We start from the raw sequence: 23,496 nt of genomic DNA, 5'->3' as shown, positions 1-23,496 counted from the left end.
AGGATGATTTGCATTTTTGGGACAGATTATGTAAAAAACATGACAGTCTACAACAAAAATCTGACTTCCTACACTAATGCGTGTAGGGACTTCCTTGGAAAAAACAGAGGAGAAAACAGTTTCATTTGAAAAAGCCTCTTTTTTTTTTTTTTCCTGGACGTTTCCAAATAAGCCAAAGCACTTAACTAATACAAAAGGCATTTTTGACATTCAAATTCAAAGACACTGTATCATCCTAATAACGAATCTAGATCTTTCTCCATAGGTTTAACTTTAAAAAGATTGGTGACAGTGTGATTTAAAAAAAAAAACCCTAAATAAAAAAGTTAAAATGGAAACCAGTCTCACTGCCTATGAGCTATGATCACCCCCTTAGATCATTAAGACCATGAGGCTAGACACCAATTGTTTTGCTGGTGTTCCTCTCTGCACCAAACACAGAGCCAGACACGGTAGCACTTTATTAGTACTTGACTGGACCGGTAGATGGATTCAGACACAGCAGCTTCTGTTTGATGAGCATGTGATAGAACGCTTTCATACATTGTGTCTTTTATTCGACGTGCAGTCACGATCATACGATATTTATTTTCTTCTGTAGGCATTTTACAGATGGTAGAACTGAGACTCACAGAGGAAAGCATCTCCTTAAGGTCATTCCGCTAGAAGGCGGCAGAGTCGGTAACTGACACTCATCAAAACGAGCTACAATTTCCAGCACGCCGCTTGCTTCGTTGGTGCTAATTTTGTGCAACCGCAAATGAGGACGAACCAACTGGCAAGGGACCAAGAGAGGTGCTTAAAAACTACCTTCTCAAAAGCAATTACATAGATCCCCGGAGCAGGAGTCACATCCTATGGGATGCAAACCACACAGCCCTGACTTCTGTGACCATGAAAACTGGCAGACTGATGCAATGGGCTCCCTGGAAACACACCTGTAGACTCACATGACTCCAAAGGATCGAACCAGTGACATTCCTTACGTGGGAGGGAAGAGTTTGTCATTCCAGATCATTCCACCAAGTAAGACCACCTTCAGACCCATTTCCTACACGTGCCTTCCATATGTTCAGTCTACAAGAAAAAACTAGCTCTCTCATGACTGCCTCTGAGCACTGCCTTTTGAATTAAAACAATTATGTCAAGTTCAGCATGAAGGTTGTGGCAAGGATATCTTAAATGTATACTGATTCTTTGAAAACATACCCTTTCTCTGGTCGTTTTCAGAGCCCAAGTATCGTGCTCATTGTAATATCCTGTTTTCTAGAGATGCTTAATACGTTGGCTTATTATCAATAACTCACTTGTGAGCTGGAGAACATGGCTCTAACGACCTTGGAACCTCATCAATTGGATCATCTAGTCAGTGGCTCACATTCAATTTATCTGAGGTTCTATACAGATTATTCGTGCCTGGGTTCAACCCAGACCAGTTGTAGCCTAATCCCTGGATGTGGGGTTCTGTGTTGATGTTTTTACAAAGCGCCCCAGGTGATCCAGCCAGAGTTGGGGGCGCTGCTCGGGGCCAGCCCTCTGTACACTGGGATTGAGTGGGCCCGGGCCCTACAGTCATTTGGCTACAGGTGTGTGACCTGAATTCAAATTTTCCTCACTCTCCTATGGCCCCTTTCGATAGGAGCTAAAATAGTACCTGTTAACAAACATCCCTTTGACTGGCTTCGAGTGGCCCATAAGACAATTCTGACTCACGCTACCTCTTTGTCAGAAATATCAGAAGAACTTGTAACGTATCTGCAAAAATTCAAACACGTCACTCGCCTCCAGCATGAACGGCTCTTCCAACAACAGACCTGATGTTGAGCCGGCCATCAGAGTTGGCAATTGAAGTGTGAGCAGTGTCTGACTTGTGCACGCGGGGCTGACACTCAATACACACTAGCTGATCTGAAATAAATGTGCTAATTGTTTTTCTCTGTCCAGACATTAGCTTCCCTTGTTCCTATCACATATCCACCCTCAACAGACACAGACAGACACTCTGTCACTGAATGGCTCTCATTTCTCCCGAGAGCTTCCAAAGCCATTATTACACCATTGGACAAGGGAAGCTTCATGTTTCCACGTCTGCTGAGAGAGAACGGTACATAATAACGTCTTTCTTACCGTCTAGAAAGAACCGGAGGCAGTACCATTTTCTAAGAAGAGGGCTGTGGCTTCCACATGTAAGTCCCACATGTAAGAAGCTTGGAAGTCATCCCTCTGCCCTAACAAGTAAAAAGCTGAACAGACCTAAAAAGCAACAACTCGTCCTGGATCCCTAAGCGGGGGGGGGGGGGGGGGGGGGGGGGGGGGGGGGGGGGTCACAAGACAACCTATGGCCCCCAGAACTGAAGAGACAGACAGACAAACACAAGGGGTCACAGGTGCTGGAGCAAACACTCAACAGGGGACCACTCCGGACCCGGCGCCCATGTGGGGGCAGGAAAGCCTCAGCTGGGAGAGTCACCTTCAGGAGCCTGACCCGGTCACCGCAGGGGACACGGGCGAGAGAACCGCTCCGGCTTCCGGTGGGGGTGGGGGACGCCTCTCTTCCCGAGGCTCGTCCTCAGAGGAAACTAGTTAACTAACCAGAGCCTGACCTGCTGGGGTACCATCCGAGCTAAGCTGCCAGCCATCGGTTCCACCTTCGGGGGGAGAAAAACATGAGGAAACACTTGTGAAGTGTGTGTGTGTGTGTCCAGGGGCCCAGGATCGTAGAGCAGACGGCCCCGCCTCCGCCAACCTCACCACCACGTGACTCAAGGTCCACTCGCGGCCGTTCCCTTTACCAGGCACATCACGCCTGCCTATCAGGAAACACGGACAGGCACGGCCACAGGCTACTTACCCGCACGCTGCCCCAGTCCACTCATCTATAAAATGGAGATAATCGTAGAATTTATTTTATAGAATTTTAATTAGTGCCATATGGGTTAATAGATGTAATGTATGCTTAGAACTCTACTTTGGACATAAAGAGTGTATAATGGGCATTCGTTATTGGTTGTCATTATTATTATTATTTTTTAAAAAGGCTAAATAAGAAGGAATTTATCCACTTCTGCCTGAAAATAGGGCTAGGCATTAGGAGGGTAGCCAGGAGAGGAACAGGGAAGGCTTCAGAGAGGAGGCAGCAGGCGAGCTGGCGCGGAGGCCGCCGGGCGCGCGGAGGGACGGGCCGCAGGAAGCGGGGACGTCAGCGCAGACGGCATCGCAGGTCCCGCGCTTCACGGCGCCCCTCCCCTCGGGCCAGGTGTGACTTCCGTCCGGTCAGCGGGAAGGCACCGAAAGACTTGACCAAGGAATTCAGAAACTGCGCCTGAACTCGGCAGCGGTGAGAAGGGTCCCTGGGACAGACACATTCTGGAGGTCCGACCAGCCCGAAGGGGATCGCAGAGGTCAGGCAGCGGTGGACTGGAGTAGAAAGCAGGTGGTGACAGCAGGGATGGGTGGGGGTGGGGGGGTGGGGGGTGCCCTGACTGTGACTGGAAAGGTACAGTGAGGACCGTTTAATGACTAAAGCAGCGTGGGGAGGAGCAGGAGAACAGAAGGAACAGGGAAGACACAAAGGTTTCAGACCTGAGTGGAGGACAGCGGGTAGACGGAGTGTGCATGCATGTCCTCAGTCAGCAGAATCCAGACCACTGGCTGCTGTGCGTCCGTTCCTCGGGCTCACCTGGCACTGGGAAGGCAGCCTCCCCCAAGGGAGCAGAATACACCCTCTTCACAGGTGCACACACAACGCTTATCAGGACAGACCATATCATGGTCCAGAAACCATTCTTAATAAACTTAAAGTGATTGAAGTCTTCCAAGAAATGAGAAGGGATTTTAAATTGGCTGAAGATGGAAACAGCATAAAATTTTGGGAGAAGGCAAAAAGGGATTTCTTAGAAATTCAGAGCACTACCTGTTACATTAGAACAAGAAAGTTCTCAAATCGAGGAGAGGAAAAAAAAAAAAGCAAGCTACCTTAAGGAACTGGGAAAATAAGAGCAAATTTAACCCCAAATAAGGAGACAAAAAGAAGTAATAATCAGACCAGAGCGGAAATCAATGAATAGGAAACAGAAAAACGAGAGAATCAATGTAACTAAGAGCTGGTTCCATGAGAAGATCAATAAAACGCATAACCATCTAGTTAGACTAACCAGAAAAAAAAAAAAGAGAGCAAGAGAAAACATAAATTACCAATGTCAGAAATGGGGGCTCTGACATCACCACAGCTTCTACATACAAACCACCAAAGCTCACTCAAAAAGCAACAGGAAACCTATGGAGTGGGGCAAAAGGTGTGTACAGTTGTTCCTACAGAAAAAAATGCAATAATAAGCTTACCATTGTATCTACAGAAAATAACGCATTAATAATACAAGAATAAACTGCTTCACATACTACTGTAAGCCTACTTTGGCCCCACCCTGTAGTTATTCCAGTTGAATTTGTAATTAAAAAGAAATCTTCCTACAAAGATAAATCCAGCCCCAGACAGCTTCTTCCCTGGTCAGTTCTGTAAAGCACGTCAGGAGAAAATAACGCTGATTTTATAAAAGCTCTTGCAAAAAATTTAAGAGGAGGCAATAAGTCTTCAATTCATCCTTTGAGCACTAAACTATTACCAAACCCAGACAAAGACATCACAAGAAAATAAAATGACAACATACAAAAAAGGACAATGTGTCATTATCAATTGGGATTATCTCAGGAAAGAAAGTTGAGTTTAACATCTGAAAACCAATCAATGTAAATCATCATACTAACAAACTAAAAAAAGAAAAATGAAATAATTTCAATTGATGCAGAAAAAACATTTGACAAAATCCAACAAGCATTCCTGATCAGAACCCTCAGCTAACAAGAATGGGAAGAGAATGCCCTTGACTCAGAAAAAAGCTTTTATGAAAAACCACAGGCAACATTGTACCTAATGGTAAATGACTTCAAACTTTCCCCTCAGATCAGGAACAAAGCAAGGATGCACTTTTTCTACCACTTCAATTTCAACATTCTCCTGGAGGCTCTAAGCCATTGTCACAAGATCACAAAAAAAGACAAAGAAGGCATCTCAACTGCCGGGAAGAAGTGACACTGTATTTATTCATTGGTAACATGATTGTCCATATAAAATATCGGCAGGAATCTACAGTGAGAGTATATAGACGGTAAATATCATAAAATGGTGCTCAATATCATTAGTTATTAAGGAAATACAATTAAAACCACAATGAGACACGACTATACATCTGTTAGAAGAGAGAAAGTTCAAGACTGAGCATACCCAGTGTTGGCAAGGATAAGGAGCACCCAGAACGGTCATACACGGCTGGGAGAAATGTAACTCAGTAAAATCACTTGGTAGAATGTTGCGGGTTATCTCTCAAAAAGTTAAACATATATCTACATATCATCCACCTGTCAGTATTCACCTAAGAAAAATGAAAGCACGTGGTCATCTAAAGACATATACTTGAATGATCATAGAAGCTTTATTTGCAACAGTCCAAAACTGTTAGTAACCTGAAAGTCCATCAATAGGCTTATACGTGAATAAATTGTGCTACATCTATATATGTATAGAGTAACAATCAGCAATTTCTAAAAAGGCACTTATTTCTCTTAGCATAATGTCCTCCAAGGTCTTCCATGTTTTTGCAAATGGCAGGACTTCCTGCCTTTGAAAGTCTGAATAAGATTTCATTGCATGCATACACCACATTGTATCTATTCGTCCACTGATAGGCATTGAGGTTTCCTCCATGTCTTGGCTATGCTTATATGAGGAATCTAAAATAGTCAAAGTCATAGGAAGGGGGAACAGAAGACTGGTTGCTAGGGGCTGGAGAAACATGGAAAGGGGAGGTGTTGGTAGGAGGACACCACATTTCAATTCTTATAGATGAATAAGTCCCAGGGACTTGCTGTACAGCAGAGTATATAATTATTAATACTGTATTCCATATTTAAGAATTTGCTAAGACTGTAAATTATATGTTAAGCATTCTTATCAACTCCATCAAAAATAAATAAAGAGGGTGGGAGGAAACTTTTGAAGGTGATGGATATGTTTTTGGCCATGACTGCGGTGATGATTCCAAGGATGTCTACTTATCTCCAACCTCATCAGGTTGCGTGCGTTATACAACCACAGCTTTTTCTATGTCAATCATACCTCCATAAAGTGGTTTTAAAAAAAAAAAATTAGAAAGAACTGTTGTTACGTTAACACGGTTACACCTCAAGATAATTAACGTTGGGTAAAAAAAGCCATACCAAATTAAAAGTACACACTATATGATGTGTTATATGAAATTCTAAAAAACAACGCAAACGTCATCTAGAGTGTGAAAGTCGCAAAGGGGTTGCCTGGGGTGGGGGAGGGGCGTGGGGGCGTACACACACTCTGGGGGCTGATCTTGTTATCCTGGTTGTGGTGATGCTTTCACTCGTACATACGTTTGCCAAAACAGCAAACTGTATACTGTAAACGTGGTTATAGATCTCAAAGCCGTTGGTTTCGAGTGGCACCAGTGACGGGAGTCACAATCGCTTCTGCAGGAGAAGACCACAGTATGGACGGAGGGGGAAGCAGAGATGGGGGAGGGGGGGGCTGCTCTCCCGAGAAGCTCTGCTTTGGTGATGGGGGCGGGAGGCAGACACAACCAGACAGAAGGCTGAGTTACACGTGTTTCAGGAGGGGAGGAGCTTGAGCACATTTACAGGCTGTAGGAAAGGAGTCGACGGGGAAGGAAGGTGAACATGTAGGGATCAAGAGCCAGCATAGAAAACCCAAGGAGAGCCTGACCTGTGGTGGTGCAGTGGATAAAGCATCAACCTGGAAATGTTGAGGTCGCCGGTTTGAAACCCTGGGCTTGCCTGGTCAAGGCACATATAGGAGTTGATGCTTCCAGCTCCTCCCCCCTTCTCTCTCTCTGTCTCCCTCTCTCTTTCTCTGTCTCTCTCTCTCTCTCTCTCCTCTCTAAAAATGAATAAATAAAATAAAATACTTGAATGAGAGAATCTGATGGGCACAAAAGCAGGTGTGTTTTGTGGTTGAGTTGGGAGACAGAGGGTAAGCTGAAGAGTCAGAATTTAGTCTGTCGCTCTCTTTTTCTTTTGGGGGGAAAGATGAGATCTGAGAGGAACAGGATGCTTAAGGAGAATGGGGAGCTTTGGCCAAGTCATTGGCTACAGCAACTGAAACGTAATTGGAAACAGATGTTCAATACAGAGGAGGCATTCTTCTGAAACAAGATGGGAGGCAATACAAGTCTTCCACAAACAAAATAGCTGTTATTTATGCACGTGCATGATGGGTTACTACCCAGCAGTCCACCTCCGCTGTCTCTTCACCTCTGACCAAAGTTCACTCCAATTCAACAAACTCTTTAATTCTATTGGAAAGTATTTCTACAATACACATGAATAGAGCCAATAATTTAATGAGCAGCAATGTCCTACCACCCTACTTTATCAAGTCCTAGCACTATGCCACGTGTACCTCAGTCAACAAAACCCTTGAACCAAATACAGGCATACTGACCAGGAGAGAGCTCACCACCAGCACACATCAACTGCTCACTCATTTTTTCGCATTTCATATATTTCATGAGTGATGCTCAGAGCACCTCTGAGAATCTCAGGTAATACTGTGGACAGGGACGCATCAAATATGGCCACTGGCACACTAATTAGCTAACTCCCCTTAAGTGAACCATTAATACATGCAAGCTATGCAAATTAGATCATACCCACAGGTCCTAGGTTTGGGGGGAAAAATGCTCTTGCAAAATATAATTTTTAAAAAAAAATAAAAAAAATTGGTAATTATGATTCACAACACTGACAGCATTTATCTTGAGTGTTCCAATGCTCATTGCCACTTCAGCATTGGTAAATATGAAGAAGGTTAATAAAATTATTTTTTCCCACAGCACATAAAATTTCTGAAGCCAAAAGCAGTCAGTTAGTTTCTAAAGACAAGAGCGTTGTCCTTGAAGCGGGAATAGGTCGTCCGTGAAACCCACCAGACTGCCGTTGAGACCGTACCTGCCAGAACATGCTATGTGCGTCTCCCCTCAGAAGTTCAACTGTGTCTCCAGCCTGGATGTGTAACGGGGGACCCTCGTGAAGAGCGGGGGGTGGCGTCCCGGTGTAGTTCCTGATGACCTGCATCTTTGGTAAACCTGGAAATAAGAACACAGCTTTTAAAACAGAGAAAATAAAACAAGAGCCGTTAGTCACATTAAAAAGTTTCCAGAGCCCCAAGTCCAAGTAGACGTCTGAAGGAACTGCAATGGGATGCATTCAAACTTTCTCTGAATTTGAGGCGCTCGTGCAATAAGATGCATGTTTACCCCCACCCGATCTCTTCCCCGCATTCCCTCTCCCTCACCATCCAGCTATTTTGAGTTGAGAAAGTATTTCTCTTTCAGCTGATGCTTGCTTCATTAAAAAGAAGGAAAAAAAAAAATCACATCCAGTTGAATGGAAAAGAATCCATTTTTTCATCCATTCTCTCCCTTCTGCCTGTCACCCTCCCCCCAGGCACTGCCAGGTGGCTCTCCCGTGGCCGCGTGTATTGCGGTGCCCCGTCGAAGGCTCAGATCTCAAGGTTATCTTTGTGATTCGGAAACAGACCTGGGATGGATGTGCCGGGGCAAGACTTGAGACGTGTATGGGGAGGAATTCTTCTGGCTCAAATTCCGGCTTGCAAAAACAGCCAGGAAAGGGAGCGCGTCTAAACCAATCTCATCAACCACGCCTGAGATCCGGCCGCATCCCTAGCCTTTGCGGTTCTCTGAACGCCTAACGTGTCACGTCTGAGCGGCAGCTCCCGCTGCCTGTGGCCCTCGTTGCTCCACTAGCGTCCCACATGGACAACCTCACCGCCATTCAGAGGTGAAACCACTCCGCTGTCCAAGGGACCACTGGTCAGCAGGGTATCCGGGGTACATTCATGGACTTGGGTCACCGCTCATGACACGCCAGGGCTTTTTACTCTCACGATGGACTGTTGGAAAAGGTGTCGCTAGCGGAAAAAGTCTGCACCAAGTACAGAAAGCGAGGTGAATGTCATTGAGGCTTTGATGTCCAAGTGACCCAGAAAAAGTCTCAGTATCTCCATGTGAAACGCTCCAGCAAACGGTTTCACGCCGTCCTCAAAAATCCCTTCCCAACACCCACCCCAAAGGGGGGAGAGTAAGTGCCAAGTAGATGGAACCGAAGAGTTTCTGCCAACACGTTCTTCTCCGTCCGATCAACAGGACACAGCAGGGCAGGAGAGCGCGGTGCCCTTCACCCCGATTCTGCTGCTGGGACTGCTGGGACGTGTCAGAGTTACCACAGCTCCCCTTGGCTCCAGTTCTTGCGCCCCAGGACCTCGGGCGGACTGTCATCCCACACCTTTCTGGGAGCGCTGTCCTACCAGACCAGGTGTTAGAAGGTGGCGCGCTTACACAAACAGCACGCTTCGCCGTCCTTGCCAGAAACAACACTGGGCAGGCAACTCTTGTCAGTGGAGTTTATCTGACCTGCCCCCTGCCAGTGCTTAGAGCAGAGGAAGAGCTTACTTTCCCACTGTTAGGTTGCTCTCGGTCACTTCGCACGTTATAGAAACGCCTCGTCACTATGTGGTATGCCTGAGACGAGCATGATATTGTAGGTCCACTGCAACTGACCTACAATAAATTTCTAAGTAAAAAAAATTACTTAGAAATAAATATGCAAATGACGTAATAGTATTTTCCCATTTAAAACCCTTCCTACGGCACTCGGAGTTCAATCTGGACTCCTGGCCACAACCCACTAAACCATCTGTTCTCTGGGCCCCATAACTCTCCAGTCTCATCTTGTTCCAATCACACCTGCTCACAGTTTCTACGTCATTCTGACCTTGGTGTAGTTGCTTAAATGTCCTGAACACGTGGGTCCAGCCAGCAAGACAGTCAATGCCATGAACTTTGCCTTGTAATTCATATAGTTATTATTTACTTGTCATCTGTCTCCTCTCCTGTCCTTTCCCATATATTTGTGCTGCCTAAATTTGTATGTTTAACAGTGATTATTTTCATAATCGAAATTTAGCTTTTAATGATAAAAATTTAAAAAACCATTCAGATTTAATGGAACAACTACCACTTCATCATTCGTTCCGGCTGGCTTTTAAACAGTTCTTATTTCTTTGGGCTTTTACCTAAAACGATCAATATGTACCACAGAGCCAAAGTTTTGCAGGAAATACAATTGTTTTTAATGTGCAAAACTGCTACTGGATACGTCGTAAAAGTCCTGAAGAATGACTTTCTTACTAATGTGTGCTCGTCCTGACGAGCCTTCCAATCAGATAGGCTTACATCACCGATGGAAAAAGAACGAACGTGTTTTTATTCCACACACTCGACTGCTGACTCAGCATAAAAACACAAGTTCTAACATGAAAGTAGCTCATTCTTCCTCTACTCAGACTGCTCTAGTCTCACTCTCCTCGCCACCCCCCCCAGGCTCTCCATGATTTTTGCCTCCTGACCTCCCTCCTCCCTGGGACCCCCTGGCTGGAGTGGCAGACGGCCCCTTCACCTGCACTCCCAGAAGACCCGGCTGTGTGCAGACACAGTTTATTGACTGATGAGTCGAAACCAAGAGCGTGGCTATCATATTCCTGGCTGGCACAGCTGCAGAGGAAGCTAATGACTCCAGACCATCGTTTTGATGTGTTGATTTTTTTTTTTTTTTGAGAGATCAGGGAGCCCTAATAAGGGTCAGGGACCAAGGATCACAAAGCATATCAACATAAAAATGCATATCAACTGGACAATCTCTTTACCCTTCTTATAAAAATTCTTCTGCAATAAACATCTGAAACAGGAAAAAGAAAAAGTAGAAGACCCATCTATCTCCTCTTTATAAAGTGGCCCTACACTGAAACCACTGATTTGAAAGCAGTCCCAGCTTGCTCTCAAACTCTGGGGGGTCCTCAGCCATCGGGACACCTCCCAGGGACCTCTGAGGCTGGCTTCTGCCCTGTTTACCTTGATCAGTACTTCCTCCTTAACCCTTTCCTGAAATATGAAAGTAATTCAAGCCAGACCGCACTGTTTAGTTGCATCCTTGTGAGTTTGGTGTGAACAAATGGGGTGTATAAAGATATTGTGATAAGGTGCCCTCCCACAGCCAAGGGGAAGAGAGAGACAGAGAGGAAGGAGAGGGGGAGGGGTGGAGAAGCAGATGGGCGCTTCTCCTGTGTGCCCTGGCCGGGAATCGAACCCGGGACTTCCACACACTGGGCCGATGCTCTACTGCTGAACCAACTGGCCAGGCCGAGCATATAAAGCTTTTGTCCTCTACAATTTTTCAATTTAAAATATTTGAAGTGTATGTAGAATATTGACTTGAAGAATAATAACGTTTTTTTATTGTTGTTTGTTTCTGTTTACCCGTTAAAAATAATTTTGAGGTTTTTTTGGTCTCTCTACTATATCAATTCAAAAGTTATTACCACTCTTCCTGGTCTTTTGGGTTTATTTTTTCTTATTCTTACTTCCTTAAAGTTAGCCTTATTCTCTCTGAATTTTTAGCCTCCTATTTTTTTTTTTCCTACACAAAGAGCTTCTTTCATCAACCTGAAATGTCCAAATCATGCTATGGTTTCAACTTGTTCAAATTTACCAGAAGCAGCTATTTAAATGTTTAGATATACAGTTGCTTCTAATTATCTGAAAAAAAAAATAATAAAAATCAAATGAAGCCTACATCCCAAGCGTATAATAAAAAATATAAAAGTAATAATTATTAAATATAAAAGTAGCAATCATATAAAATGTAAACTGTCGACTACAAAGAAAAAAGAAAAGAAAATGTTGAAATAATAAGAAATTGTGCCAAAAAGTCATGAATCATAGGGAAGGCAGTTCTACTGGTAAAAACAGTCCTGTGCAGGGAGAAAGACACTGAGCTTGAACTTGTCCTGCCTTACTTCTCAAAACGCCAGTGACACGTAACACACACGTTCACCTGCGGTCACAGTTTACAAAAACACCTGACTACAGCCCATGATAGATGAATGTGGCACTTAATTCGAAAACCAAAGCACTGACTTCTCACTAACTTTCTGTACCATGAAAAATGGCTGACCCTAAAAAAATGACCAGCTCCTGAGCTCTGGGACAGAGTCTGATCATTTCATCTACGTGTTTCTCCTTCTTTAATTAAGACAAGATCTTCCAGGACAATGAACGACACTTGTTCTTCCCTGCCAGGGCTCACCTTGTCGTAGTGTTGTGATATATACAGGCGTGGGTCATACAATGGCTGCTGTTGACTATTTTTAAAGTACAAAAAAAAAGAATTCCCTATGGTTTCACCTAATATGTGCCAAAACAGTCCTTTCAATATATGTGTACGGAGTACATCAGATTAATGAGACCACAGGAAAAAGGTCTGATTTACATTCAAGTAGGACAACAAGCAGGTACAATTCTCGTAGAAAAGAACATTTTCCTAAGCCTGTGCTTGGGCAACGGCTGTGGGAAGCAACATTCATTAGCATGTCTCTGTTCAATACATTCAATAAACACTGGGTGAGCCCTGGTTTCCTCTACCTCAGAGCTATAGCTCTTCTGAAAAACCTAGTTACAGAATTTTCCTTTCAGGTGTCAACAATAAGGACAACTTATTTTGCTCTTTGAAGCTACGGGATATCATTTGCAACAAGAAAGTTCTTTTTTCTTTTCTGTAACGTTTTTTAACCTCTCTATAGGAAAAATACTTTTTATCCATTATGAACAATCACAGAATGTTTCTTTTTTTTGTTTGGAACAGAGACTGTCTTAAACCAGCTTTCTTTTATCAATCTCAAGTGGTAAAATTTGGTAACAAAGAATGATTTAATTTTTCAAGAGAGAGTTTTGCAAAGAGAGTTGAATGTTCACTTTAAGACAAACATATGTGATAAAAACCAAACTACCATATTTTTTGCTCCATAAGATGCACATTTTTCCCCCAAAAGCAGAGGAGAAAATGGCCGGGCGTCTCATGGAGCGAAAAATACGGTATTTTATTAAATATTTTAACACACCATTTGGTTCAGAATATTTTTTTTCTTATTTTCGTCCTTAAAACCCTTAAGTGTGTCTTATGGTCAGGGGCGTCTTATGGAGCAAAAAATACGGTAATACTTTTTTTCCCTATTATCTTCAAGAATTTAACAACTTATATTTCTTCTTAAAATCACTTTGAGGTCACCACTCAGAAATCTAAGTTGTGGCAGTAACTTCCACTTTTTAGTTATCAGGCTTAGTGAAGCACCTGAGAGGTCATAGGTCACAGGAAACACAAAGGTAAGAAGAATCCAAGGTGGCCACTGTATGGACCGAAGAAGCCCATTACTTCTCGATTCTAAGATCTCTCTAGGGACTATTTCATCAAACAAATAAACTCACAAGCTCCTTCTCTAGTGAGCTATAGCTTCCTACTGTCTCCCAAATTGCTTTTTTTCTTTTTGTCTCCCTCCCCAATTGCACAGAACATCTCTCTGTTTTTGTCACCTTTCAACAAGACCAAATATAATGACTTTTTCACAAAACCGAGAAAATAAGTTTGAAAATGTTCTGAAGCCCTGGCTGGTTGGCTAAGTGGTAGAGTGTTGGCTCAGCATGTGGATATCCTGGGTTCAATTCCCGATCAGAGCACACAGGAGAGGCAACCATCTGCTTCTCCACCCTCCTCCCCTCCCTCTTTCTCGCCCCCCCCCCCCACAGTCATGGCTTGATTGGTTCAAGCGAGTTGGCCCCAGGCACTGAGGATGGCTCTGTGGCCTCCTACTCAGGCACTGAAAATAGCTCGCTCAGTTGCCAAGCAACAGAACTACAGCCCTATATGGGCAGAGCATTGCCCCATAGGGAGTTTTCCAGGTAGATTCTTGTTGGGGCGTATGGTGGGAATCTGTCTCTCTGCCTCCCCTCCTCTCACTTAAAAAAAAAAAAAAGTTCTGAAAACTTACAAGGACTTTCCACGGACATAATACTTTGGAGTCTACAGGTATTTAAAACCTATTCATCCACAGATTGGGTTAGTTCCTTGGCTCATGGCTAGCTGTGTCATTCAGTCATGAGATACAGGAGGCATCAGGGGTACAACAATGAGTAAGAGACAAGGTCCCATTCCTTAAAGAGCATCCAGTCAGGACAGAGAGGAAGACACACGCTCTCACCCAGTGTGACCCTGCTGTGACAGAGTCAGACGTGTGTGTCGCTAGGAAAGAGCTCAGCAGAAGCACCCAGACCAGGGTGCTCAGAGACGATTTCGAGGACTCTCACCCAGTGTGACCCTGCTGTGACAGAGTCAGACGTGTGTGTCGCTAGGAAAGAGCTCAGCAGAAGCACCCAGACCAGGGAGCTCAGAGAAGATTTCAAGGAAAGTGGCCGTTATCGTCCGGCAGGCCTCGGCCTGGCCTACAGAGGGCACACAGGTCTCATCACATCTAAACAGGCACAAACCTCTGTGCTTGAATGACCCTCCTCAGCGGGACTCTGCAGTCCAGCCACGGGAGAACAGACATTGATTCAGACATTGGCAGAAGAGCAGTTCAAATGTTGGGCCATAAAACTAACTTGATCAGACAAGTCCGTCAACACAAAAAGGAGCTGATGACCAGCACAGGGGTCCAGGAGCAGGGGGTCTCTAAGACCTGAATGAGAGAACGAGATACACTGCTCACAAAAATTAGGGGATCAGAGAACATGCAGATACACCCTAATACTTTCAGTCTTCCATATGGTGCATTTCCACCAATGAAATCAAAGTTGGTTTTGCATCTCATTTGCATAATTGAACAACTTTCTTTGACTTGTCCTTTGCTTTTCTGATGTTCTTGTTTAATAAAAAAAAAATCAAATGCTTTTTCTTTTATTGCTTCATATTCACTTTGAAATATCATCTAATTTTTGTGAGCGGTGTATTTGAATGCAATGTTGTAGAAACGGAACAACTTCAGGTGATGACAAGACCCAAGGTGTGGCTTGTGGGGTGTATGGCTGAAAGGGAGCCAGGGACAGAGGTCACCAGAGGTGAAAAGGTCACTGTCAGGTGAAGTGAGGAGGCTTGGGCTTCACAAATCGATTTTTCAATTTGACTTAACGATTCTTTATCTAGGAAACTACTACTTTGAAGAGTTTTTAATGACCTTAAAAAGAGGTGCATCCCGCAGTTATCAAGACTGCAATGAGAAGCACAGAATAAGCAGGATTTTCAGTGCATATAAGTTATAAACACATTGTTGGGCAAATAAGTTTGTAAAATATGATTTTTAAGTTTGCTCACTTTGTTAAAAATGGCACTGGGCAGTGCCAGGCATGTGTCTGCGAAATTGCTAATTACCTTCCTGCTTGAGAAGGGCCATTGTTATGCTAATATATGCTAGAGGAAGGGTTTCATGCCAAAAAGTTGTGAAAAGAGCAGAGAAGGAGAAGAAAAAGAAGAAGAGAAGCCATTTTTACAGAGTAAGAGCAAAGAGAGAGGAGCCAGGATGGCCGTGTGCTAAAGGAGAAGCCGGTTTTGCTGAGTAAGAAGCCATGTTGGCAGATGGGGGACCAGAGGTGACTGAGACTGGTGGGGGCCCTTGATTCCAGGAAAAACTGGAGGAGATTCTCCTGGTTGTGGAACCGGATCATGTGTCAGGGTTTGGGAGCCCTGTGTGTGTTGCTCGTATGCCGGTATGAGACTTGAATAAAGGAATGGCCCACCAGTTTTCGGCTCCACTATTTCTTTACCGTCTGCCCGAATCCAATGGGAACCTGCATGTGCCTGGCAGTGACAGCGATGGCCATGACTACTGGCCATACACACATGTAGGAACCGGAGCAGAGATGCTGCTACTTTGAACTTCATTTCTATATTTCTATCTTCATCCTTTGATTACGTCTGGATTTGCTGACAGCGATGCCATCGATGACAGTACAAAGTACCGAACTGCTAACGAACAGGTGTTCCAATTATTTAGCAATTGTTCTAGCTCCCCGGAGGGGCACTCTGCCCCTTCCCCTCTGACTACCTGGCTCAGGCTTCAGCCACGGTCCACAGAGAGGGACACGAGTCAGCCTAACTCCTGCATACAAGCAGAGCCTCCAGCCTCGGCATGACCTGTCCCACGTTTGCCAGGGAAGACAAGACAATCATTCCTATTTCCTGAATAATTAAAGTAAGACTTCAGCTTATGAAACAAAACAGTCTAACAAAGGACAGGTCACTATGCTATAAAGGTGACATTTACGAGCAGATTCCACATCTATAAAGTCATGGCCTAAAAATAAGAATCATTTTTTCCCCCCCAAGCAGAATTTCAAATTTCACAGCTTATGTTTTCTTGACTTTTCTGTTCTGGTGACTGCTGGTAATAAGGAGTGTTACAGAAGAGGGTGGCTAGGGAAGAACTGTTAGACACAGGGACCTAGTCCTGACATTTCTGTCCCGAGCCCCGCCTCTGGGTGCATATCCTCTTAGACACCACACTGGTTCATAGAACCCTGAACATAACACTTTTGATCCCAGCATGTCATGGCTCCACAGGCCGATGGAAGGTCCACCCAGCGACTAGAGGTGCAGCAAAGCACACGAGCCAATGCAAAGATCCTGCACAACTGTGCTCTGTGGCTCACAGAATGAGTCTCGTGACAAAAGTTCTGTTAACTATAAACGTGAAACAGAGCTCAAGAATTAGAGCATCATCTTCAGACACGTTATTTGGTAATATCTTCAGGGGCTTCAGAGGTACCACTGGAAATGCACGTCCAGGAACTTGAATATCCAATCAGTTTATTAGTAGAGTCACATGAAAGAAATGGCTAATTGCTATTAGTACAAACACACAGGGGAAATATAACGTAGTTCAGGTCTGAGTTTTTATTTTGGCTTAAAGTTTATACTATAAGGATGTGAGCATTTCTTTAAATGTCATTTTGCCACGATTTTTGCACTGGGCACACTACTTCAATATATCTTTTTAATTAAAAACACATACACAATTCTGTTCAAATACATGGCCTCCATAAAGTCACTGACATGGAAATACAGAACACACCACTATAGCCTCACTGGTGGTGGTGCAGTAGAGTGAGTGTGGGCCCAGGACACGGAGGGCCCAGTTTGAAACCTCAAGGTTTGCAGGCTAGAGTGCAGGCTCATCGGCTTGAGCATGGGTCGCCAGCTTGAGTGTGGATTTATCGGCATGGTCCCAAGGTCACTAGCTTGCGTCCAAGGTTGTTGGCTTAAAGCCTAAGGTCTCTGGCTTGAATCCAAAGTCGCTGGCTTGAGCAAGGGGTCACTAACTCAGCCTGAGCCCTCCCCCCACCCCGGTCAAGGCTTCTCATATAAGAAACAATGAAAAATAAAAAACTGAAATAAAAAAATAAAGTGAAGAAACTACAAATTGATGCTTCTTATCTCTCATCTCTCTCCCCTGCCCCTCTCTCTCCCTCCTTAAAAAAAAGTATATCATCATAAAACATATAAGTAGAGCATAAAAGGTTTGACTTGTTTCTTCAGAGCTATACATAAGAAATGGGATTAGATAAATTCATCAAAGGAGTTCAGTTTGTAAAAAAATAAATGGCTACAGATGTCCCTGTGAAAAAGAGGAACTGCTTACACAAGCACCCGACAGACCCAGCACCTGACTGATTCCGTAAGGAAAACCGTCCGGGACTCAGAAGTCTCTTTTAGAGAACTCAGGTATACTGATAACACAGCTGCTCTTTTTATGATGGGGCATGCTATTATTTTTACGTAACTGTAACTACACAGAAGTACACAGACACAAAAAGATCTTCTATTTTTACGTTACATTCTTAGAATCTATAGAAATGTACCTTGGTTTAGTTATATATTTTAAGAAAATACTTACTAAGCAGCCACTATATATCAGCTCCTATGTGAGGTCTTAGGGATGTGTTTTCTGTTGAAGGTTTCTTGTCATAAATGAGTTTAAACACGCAAAGAGTTTTTCGGTAACATCTATCGATGAGGTAGCGAGGCCTCCAATGAGGAGCAGGGTGGTGGCTACCCCAGACCCTTCCCCATGGCGCCATCCTCACTACCTAAACTGAGAAATAGCCAGATGACTACATTTTAAAGGGCAAACCTTTAGACTTTCCTTCCTACCCCCTCCACGCAAAAGAAAGCTCCTAAAATGCCGACAGTGTGAAAAAAAAAAACTCTCAAACAATTACAATTATTTGGCATCCAAAAAGAATTCCTGTGGATGATCTGATTCATCCGAAATGCACTCACATCTCTCCCACTTCACGTTTTCCCTCTCCGAGTTTATTCTGTCTCGGTCTGAGGCGAGAGCATGTGAGGCTCTGCGATGCTGAGAAAGGGGGTGGGTTCCCTGGCTCGCAGACCTCGTCTGCCCGGCTGTGACTCTTTGAACAAGAGCACTGACAGTGAACTCCACTTTCAAGGTGCTGAACTTGAAGAATTCCTGTTTGCTGGGCCGGGTTGTGTAACTGTTATTTTCATGTTAATTGCCACAAGTGAGTGGGAAGGCATTTGGAAGATGTCCCTTCCTTGGCTTTGAAACAAGGTGACTAGAAAAGAAACGAGCTCATGGGCCAGCTTTTCGAGACATCCATGTAACTCTCCGCAGAAAGACCGAAATACACTGTGACCGGCGGCCTCACACTTCCCTCTCTAACTCGCCCAGACTTACTAGGCCCCACCCCCCTAACCCCTCTACCCCCACCCCTGAGGACACAACAACCTTCTCTCCAGCTGCAACGTGCAGGAGGCCTAGGAGGAATTCATTTGCTAGTACTTTGGCTTTTAGCTTCTGTCTCGTCTTTTCCTAAGCTATCCTTGTATCGCTATGATTATTAACTTAAAAAATAAAATCTTCCAAATGCTTCCTTTGTGCATAGATTGAAAGTGATTAATCAATACATGCATGTCCTGGCCCTCATAAAACTGGACATCTAACAGGGAATAAGAAAATTATACAGGCGATTATTCTAAAGCATCATGAGTTTTATGGTATAAAAGTTGCAAGTGCTACTACGGAAGCAAAAAGCAGGAAGACAGACGCCTCACGGGTTCAGGGGAGGGACCCACAGGCCGAGAGCCCTGCTCCTAAGCGAGCTTGCCCACGTGACTCTAGTCTGTGTAACGATGTGGGTGAGATGGGGTTTTTTCCTTCTCTAAGAAATGAGACTCTAAAAAGCACTCTTATTAAAATTATAACAATTTATGGAATTTTAAATAACAATGAAATGTTAATTTGCAAAAACATAATTGGGATTATCTTTCAAATATTCATTCCAGTACAGTTTATGACACGAAAAAATTGGAAACAAGCTAAATGAACAGCAATCAGGAACTGGGTAAATTAAATTCAAGGTGCCTCCTTATTACTGCACAGCAAGCAGAAATTTAAAAAGAATGTTCCAGAAGATGGCTTCATGATACAGAATCATATTCAAGCATGTTGTCAAGGGGGTGAAAATGCAGGTTACAGACCAGCCAGGTACACAGCAAGACCTCATTTCTGTTAAAAAATAGGAAGAGCCCTGGCTGGTTTGCTCAGTGGTAGAGTGTCAGCCCAACGTGTGGAAGTCCTGGGTTTGATTCTCCACCCCTCCCCCTCTCCTCCTTCTCTTTCTCTCTCTTCCCCTCCCGCAGCCAAAGCTCCATTGGAGCAAAGTTGCCTGGGCACTGAGGATGGCTCCATGGCCTCTGCCTCAGGTGCTAGAATGGCTCCAGTTGCAACAGAGCAACACCCCAGATGGGCAGAGCATCCATGTAACTCTCCACAGAAAGACACTCGTGGGCATGCTGGGTGGATCCCAGTCGGTAGCATGAGGGAATCTGTCTCTCTGCCTCCCCACTTCTCACTTCAGAAAAATACAAAAAAAAAAAAAAAAAAATAGGGAGAGAAGCACAGAACAGCCTGTGAAGACTCACACCACCGTGTTCAGAGTGGTTAAATTAGGTTTGCAAAAGTATAAGAACTTTTTGCTTGTCTAAACTTTATACAGTTAGCATCTGTTTCTTCCATACAGTTTTTAAAGAATTTTTGTTCTTGTTGTTAAACAAAGTCCTCCAAGGACGCCCCAGTCATCTGCCAAACACAGTCCAAAGCTCCTTGTCCTGACCATAAGCCAGCAGTCACCTACCATGACATTCTGGTCGCCAGCCACCACGGCTGCCCCTCCTCAGCACTGCACCTGGATGTGGCTTGGAGGAGTATCCGCTCTGGGTGGGCTTGGCAAGCAGGTGGCACGTCTGTGTAACAAAGGGCTCTGTCGCCGTTCCCTGGGATGGCACTGCCCGTGCTGAGCCCCGAGGAACACCGGTCGGTCGGAGTCCCCTCCCGGGCACCATCCAGCGCGCACAGCCCACTCGACCATGAGCTGGCGCAACGCAGGCGGACGCTCCCTTGCTCGCACGGTGCTTCCGCGACCTTTCGAATGACTATTACAGAAATGACTGAGTTGAATATAAATTGTACATTACTATTTTGCTTCCTCCCCACTCAAAATGCCATCTTCACAAGGCCAGGGGCCATGAATTATTCAACTGTCAAAGTGACTACGGCGTTTGGTACCCAACACTCTCTCGATAAAGGCCTGTTGAATAAATGAATAAAGCTGTGCGAATGTTCGTCAGCAGAAAATAAAAGTTAAAAAAAAATTTCTTTTGACATTTTTTCCAAAACATGTATATTTCTTGACCAAAGCTGCTTATACACAAATACAATGGCCTAATAGGGCCATGTGCTGTGTAAACGAATGTGAAAATTCTCTCTTTTGGCTGAGGCGTGGCTTCAGACTCTAAGGCCCTGATGACAACTGTGGTTCTCGTCTACAGCTAACACACTCTGGGACTCAGAAATAACCAACTTCTCCAGCGGTCGCTGCCAAGGAAACTGAAGCTGGCACCCCAGACTGGTTGGGAGAAGTACTTTTCCCTCTATTGAAATGAACAGTAATTGTTTAGATTTCGAAGTCATTCCGTGCCTGTAAGCAAAGAACAGAACAGCTCGGCAAGCAAATAAAATGTAAATTCATCATCTGACGAATTGCTCACACGGCGTAGCCCCGAAGTCTTCAGACCTGCACCCTGGAGTTAAGTGATCGCGCCGTTTGCGCTCTGGGCCGTCTCAGCAGGGGGTCTCCTCTGCTGCCCGCGGACGCCGGCGAATTAACATGCCCACACGTCACCGATACATCACACATCTAGTCCCTTTTCTCTGATTAAAAGTCTATTTTAAAATATGACAAATGGCTTTAAGAAAAAAGAAATGTTCCAGTTAAGGCTGACACATTGCAGAGGCTCAGAACACAGGCATGGAAAAATACCTTCTCCACTTTGATTCCCTTCAATTAGGATTTTTCTTAAAGACTTTTCGGCCTGGCGGAAAGATACGGTTTCTGCCTGAGCCCGAGATAAGGTCACTGGAACAGAAGTCCTCACGGAGCCCGCCCAGAGCCCACACCCGCGCCGACTGCCCCGTGATCAATGCTTTGGAGATCCAACAGTTCTCTCTCCTATTTTATTAAAAGCACAGAGAGCCGAACAGGTTTCATTCAAAGGCCACTGGTTTTAAAGTTTCTTATGTCCCCCATCCAACCAGACCGACAGGTTAGAATAATGAGGTTTTCGCAGGAACATTTTACCGACCCAAATTAAAGCTCCGAGCGCTCCCACGCTTTAGAGAAAGGGGCTAACGGGAGCATCTGCTCCGGGCGCCTAATGGGGAGAGAAAGACAGACACAACGGCATCTGAGGACCGGGCCAGGAAACGGAGCTAAAAGTTTCTACCTCTACCTAACGACTAGTTAAAATGCTGGCAGGTAAGAGCACGCTCAGAACGGGGCAGATGTCAGCCTGGAAGCAGGAATTCCCCCACGGAGTGGCATGCACAGCCGCCTCCCATAGGCTGGCGGTGTCTTCCAGAAGCTTCCCTGGGTATTTCAATTATGGTTCTGCATAAACCTGACCGTATCTTTTACATGCCGGGAATTTATGTTTTAAGGGTATCTGTGGTAAGCACTGTATATAAACGATTGATTAAACCAAGGAATGCATTTATAATTGGGATGTCTTCCTATAGTCCATCTGGGTAGCTAGGATTTATTGGAAACCTTTGCCAAGTTGATACAATGACTTAACATATACTTTCCATATGGGAACAGGCAAAGGGAATTTTAATATACTAACTTTCTTGAACAGTATTGTGTGAATTTGGGTCATAAAAAAAAACTGTAATAGTAAAAAAAGTTGAGCAATGCATTGCCCTAAATCAAATATTTCTGATAGAAAAAATATTCCTCAACAAATGTGCACAATATTCCATTGGAAAGGCTTGGAAAATTATCTCTGGGTTTTCTGTAACCTCCATAAGCTTAAACTTTCTTTAGATTTTTGAATTCTAGGTAGATTTGAACTGGAAAAAAATAGTTTAAAAAAATGACTGTATAAACTCTTTTACCAATATATTAAAGTTACAAGAAGGTGGTGAACAGAATGACATGAAACATGATTCAAAGTAATTGCCCCCCAAAAAAGTGCTTCCAAAAAAATTGTTTCAGAAAAACGCCAATCTGCAAAATGAAGAGCGTGCCAGTATTTGGCCTCTGCTGAAAATGTGATTGCCTTGTCTTTCTGTGCCAGCAAATCCTCCTCTATAATTCCAGCAAATGGTGTTACAGTGATGTTCAACTTCAGCCATTATGGATCCTAAATGAATCTCCTATTGTTTCAATTTAGCTCTGAATGGTTGATATTAGGGACAAAAGATTTTCACTTGGACACTCTTGCAGAACTTATCAGAATATCACTTTATAAACGTGTCTGTGTTATAATATCGTTTTATAAACTGCTGTGGGTTTAGAATCTTTTATTCATTGTTCCTGTGGTCTGAAAAAGAAAATGAACAAAGAGGGTGTAAGCTCACTGAGATTTAAAACTAATGCTTTCCATTCTTTAGATGCAGGCATCTGAAAAGTCACCTTTCAGTAAAAAACAGGATCGCTAGCCTCAATAACAAACCATTTTCTTAATTTCCAAAGTGTGTGTATATATATATTATATTATATTATATTATATATTATATTATATTATATACTGTATATATATTATATATATATAACAGCAAACATCAACTTTTCAAAGACATTAGAGAATTTGCAAACCAGGAGCCAATGTTCCCTTTTATAAAGGTGGGTTTACAATTCAGTTCAGGATATATTTCCTGAGCACCTACTGGGTTCCAGATACTAGGGCAGTGGTCCCCAACCCCCGGGCTGCAGACCAGTACCGGTCCATGGGCCATTTGGTACCAGTCCGCAGAGAAAGAATAAATAACTTACATTATTTCCGTTTTATTTATATTTAAGTCTGAACGATGTTTTATTTTTTTTAAATGACCAGATTCCCTCTGTTACATCGTCTAAGACTCACTCTTGACACTTGTCTCGTAAGTTCGACAATTATATTTAAAAATAC

General features: G+C 43.9%; 1 protein-coding gene across 1 annotated transcript in view; it reads right to left on the bottom strand.

Moving 5' to 3' along the window:
- VAV3 (vav guanine nucleotide exchange factor 3) overlaps positions 1-23,496 on the bottom strand; it is a 315,966-nt gene that overhangs the window by 43,385 nt on the left and 249,085 nt on the right. The window contains exon 20 of the mRNA XM_066352215.1: positions 8,050-8,186. Coding sequence (XP_066208312.1) covers positions 8,050-8,186 — 137 coding nt within the window. The remainder of the gene's footprint in view (positions 1-8,049; positions 8,187-23,496) is intronic.

This window comes from Saccopteryx leptura, chromosome 11, assembly GCF_036850995.1.
Source record: "Saccopteryx leptura isolate mSacLep1 chromosome 11, mSacLep1_pri_phased_curated, whole genome shotgun sequence".
Classification (NCBI taxonomy): domain Eukaryota; kingdom Metazoa; phylum Chordata; class Mammalia; order Chiroptera; family Emballonuridae; genus Saccopteryx; species Saccopteryx leptura.
Note: the sequence above shows the minus strand (reverse complement) of the source record. Positions and strands in the feature narration are given on the sequence as shown.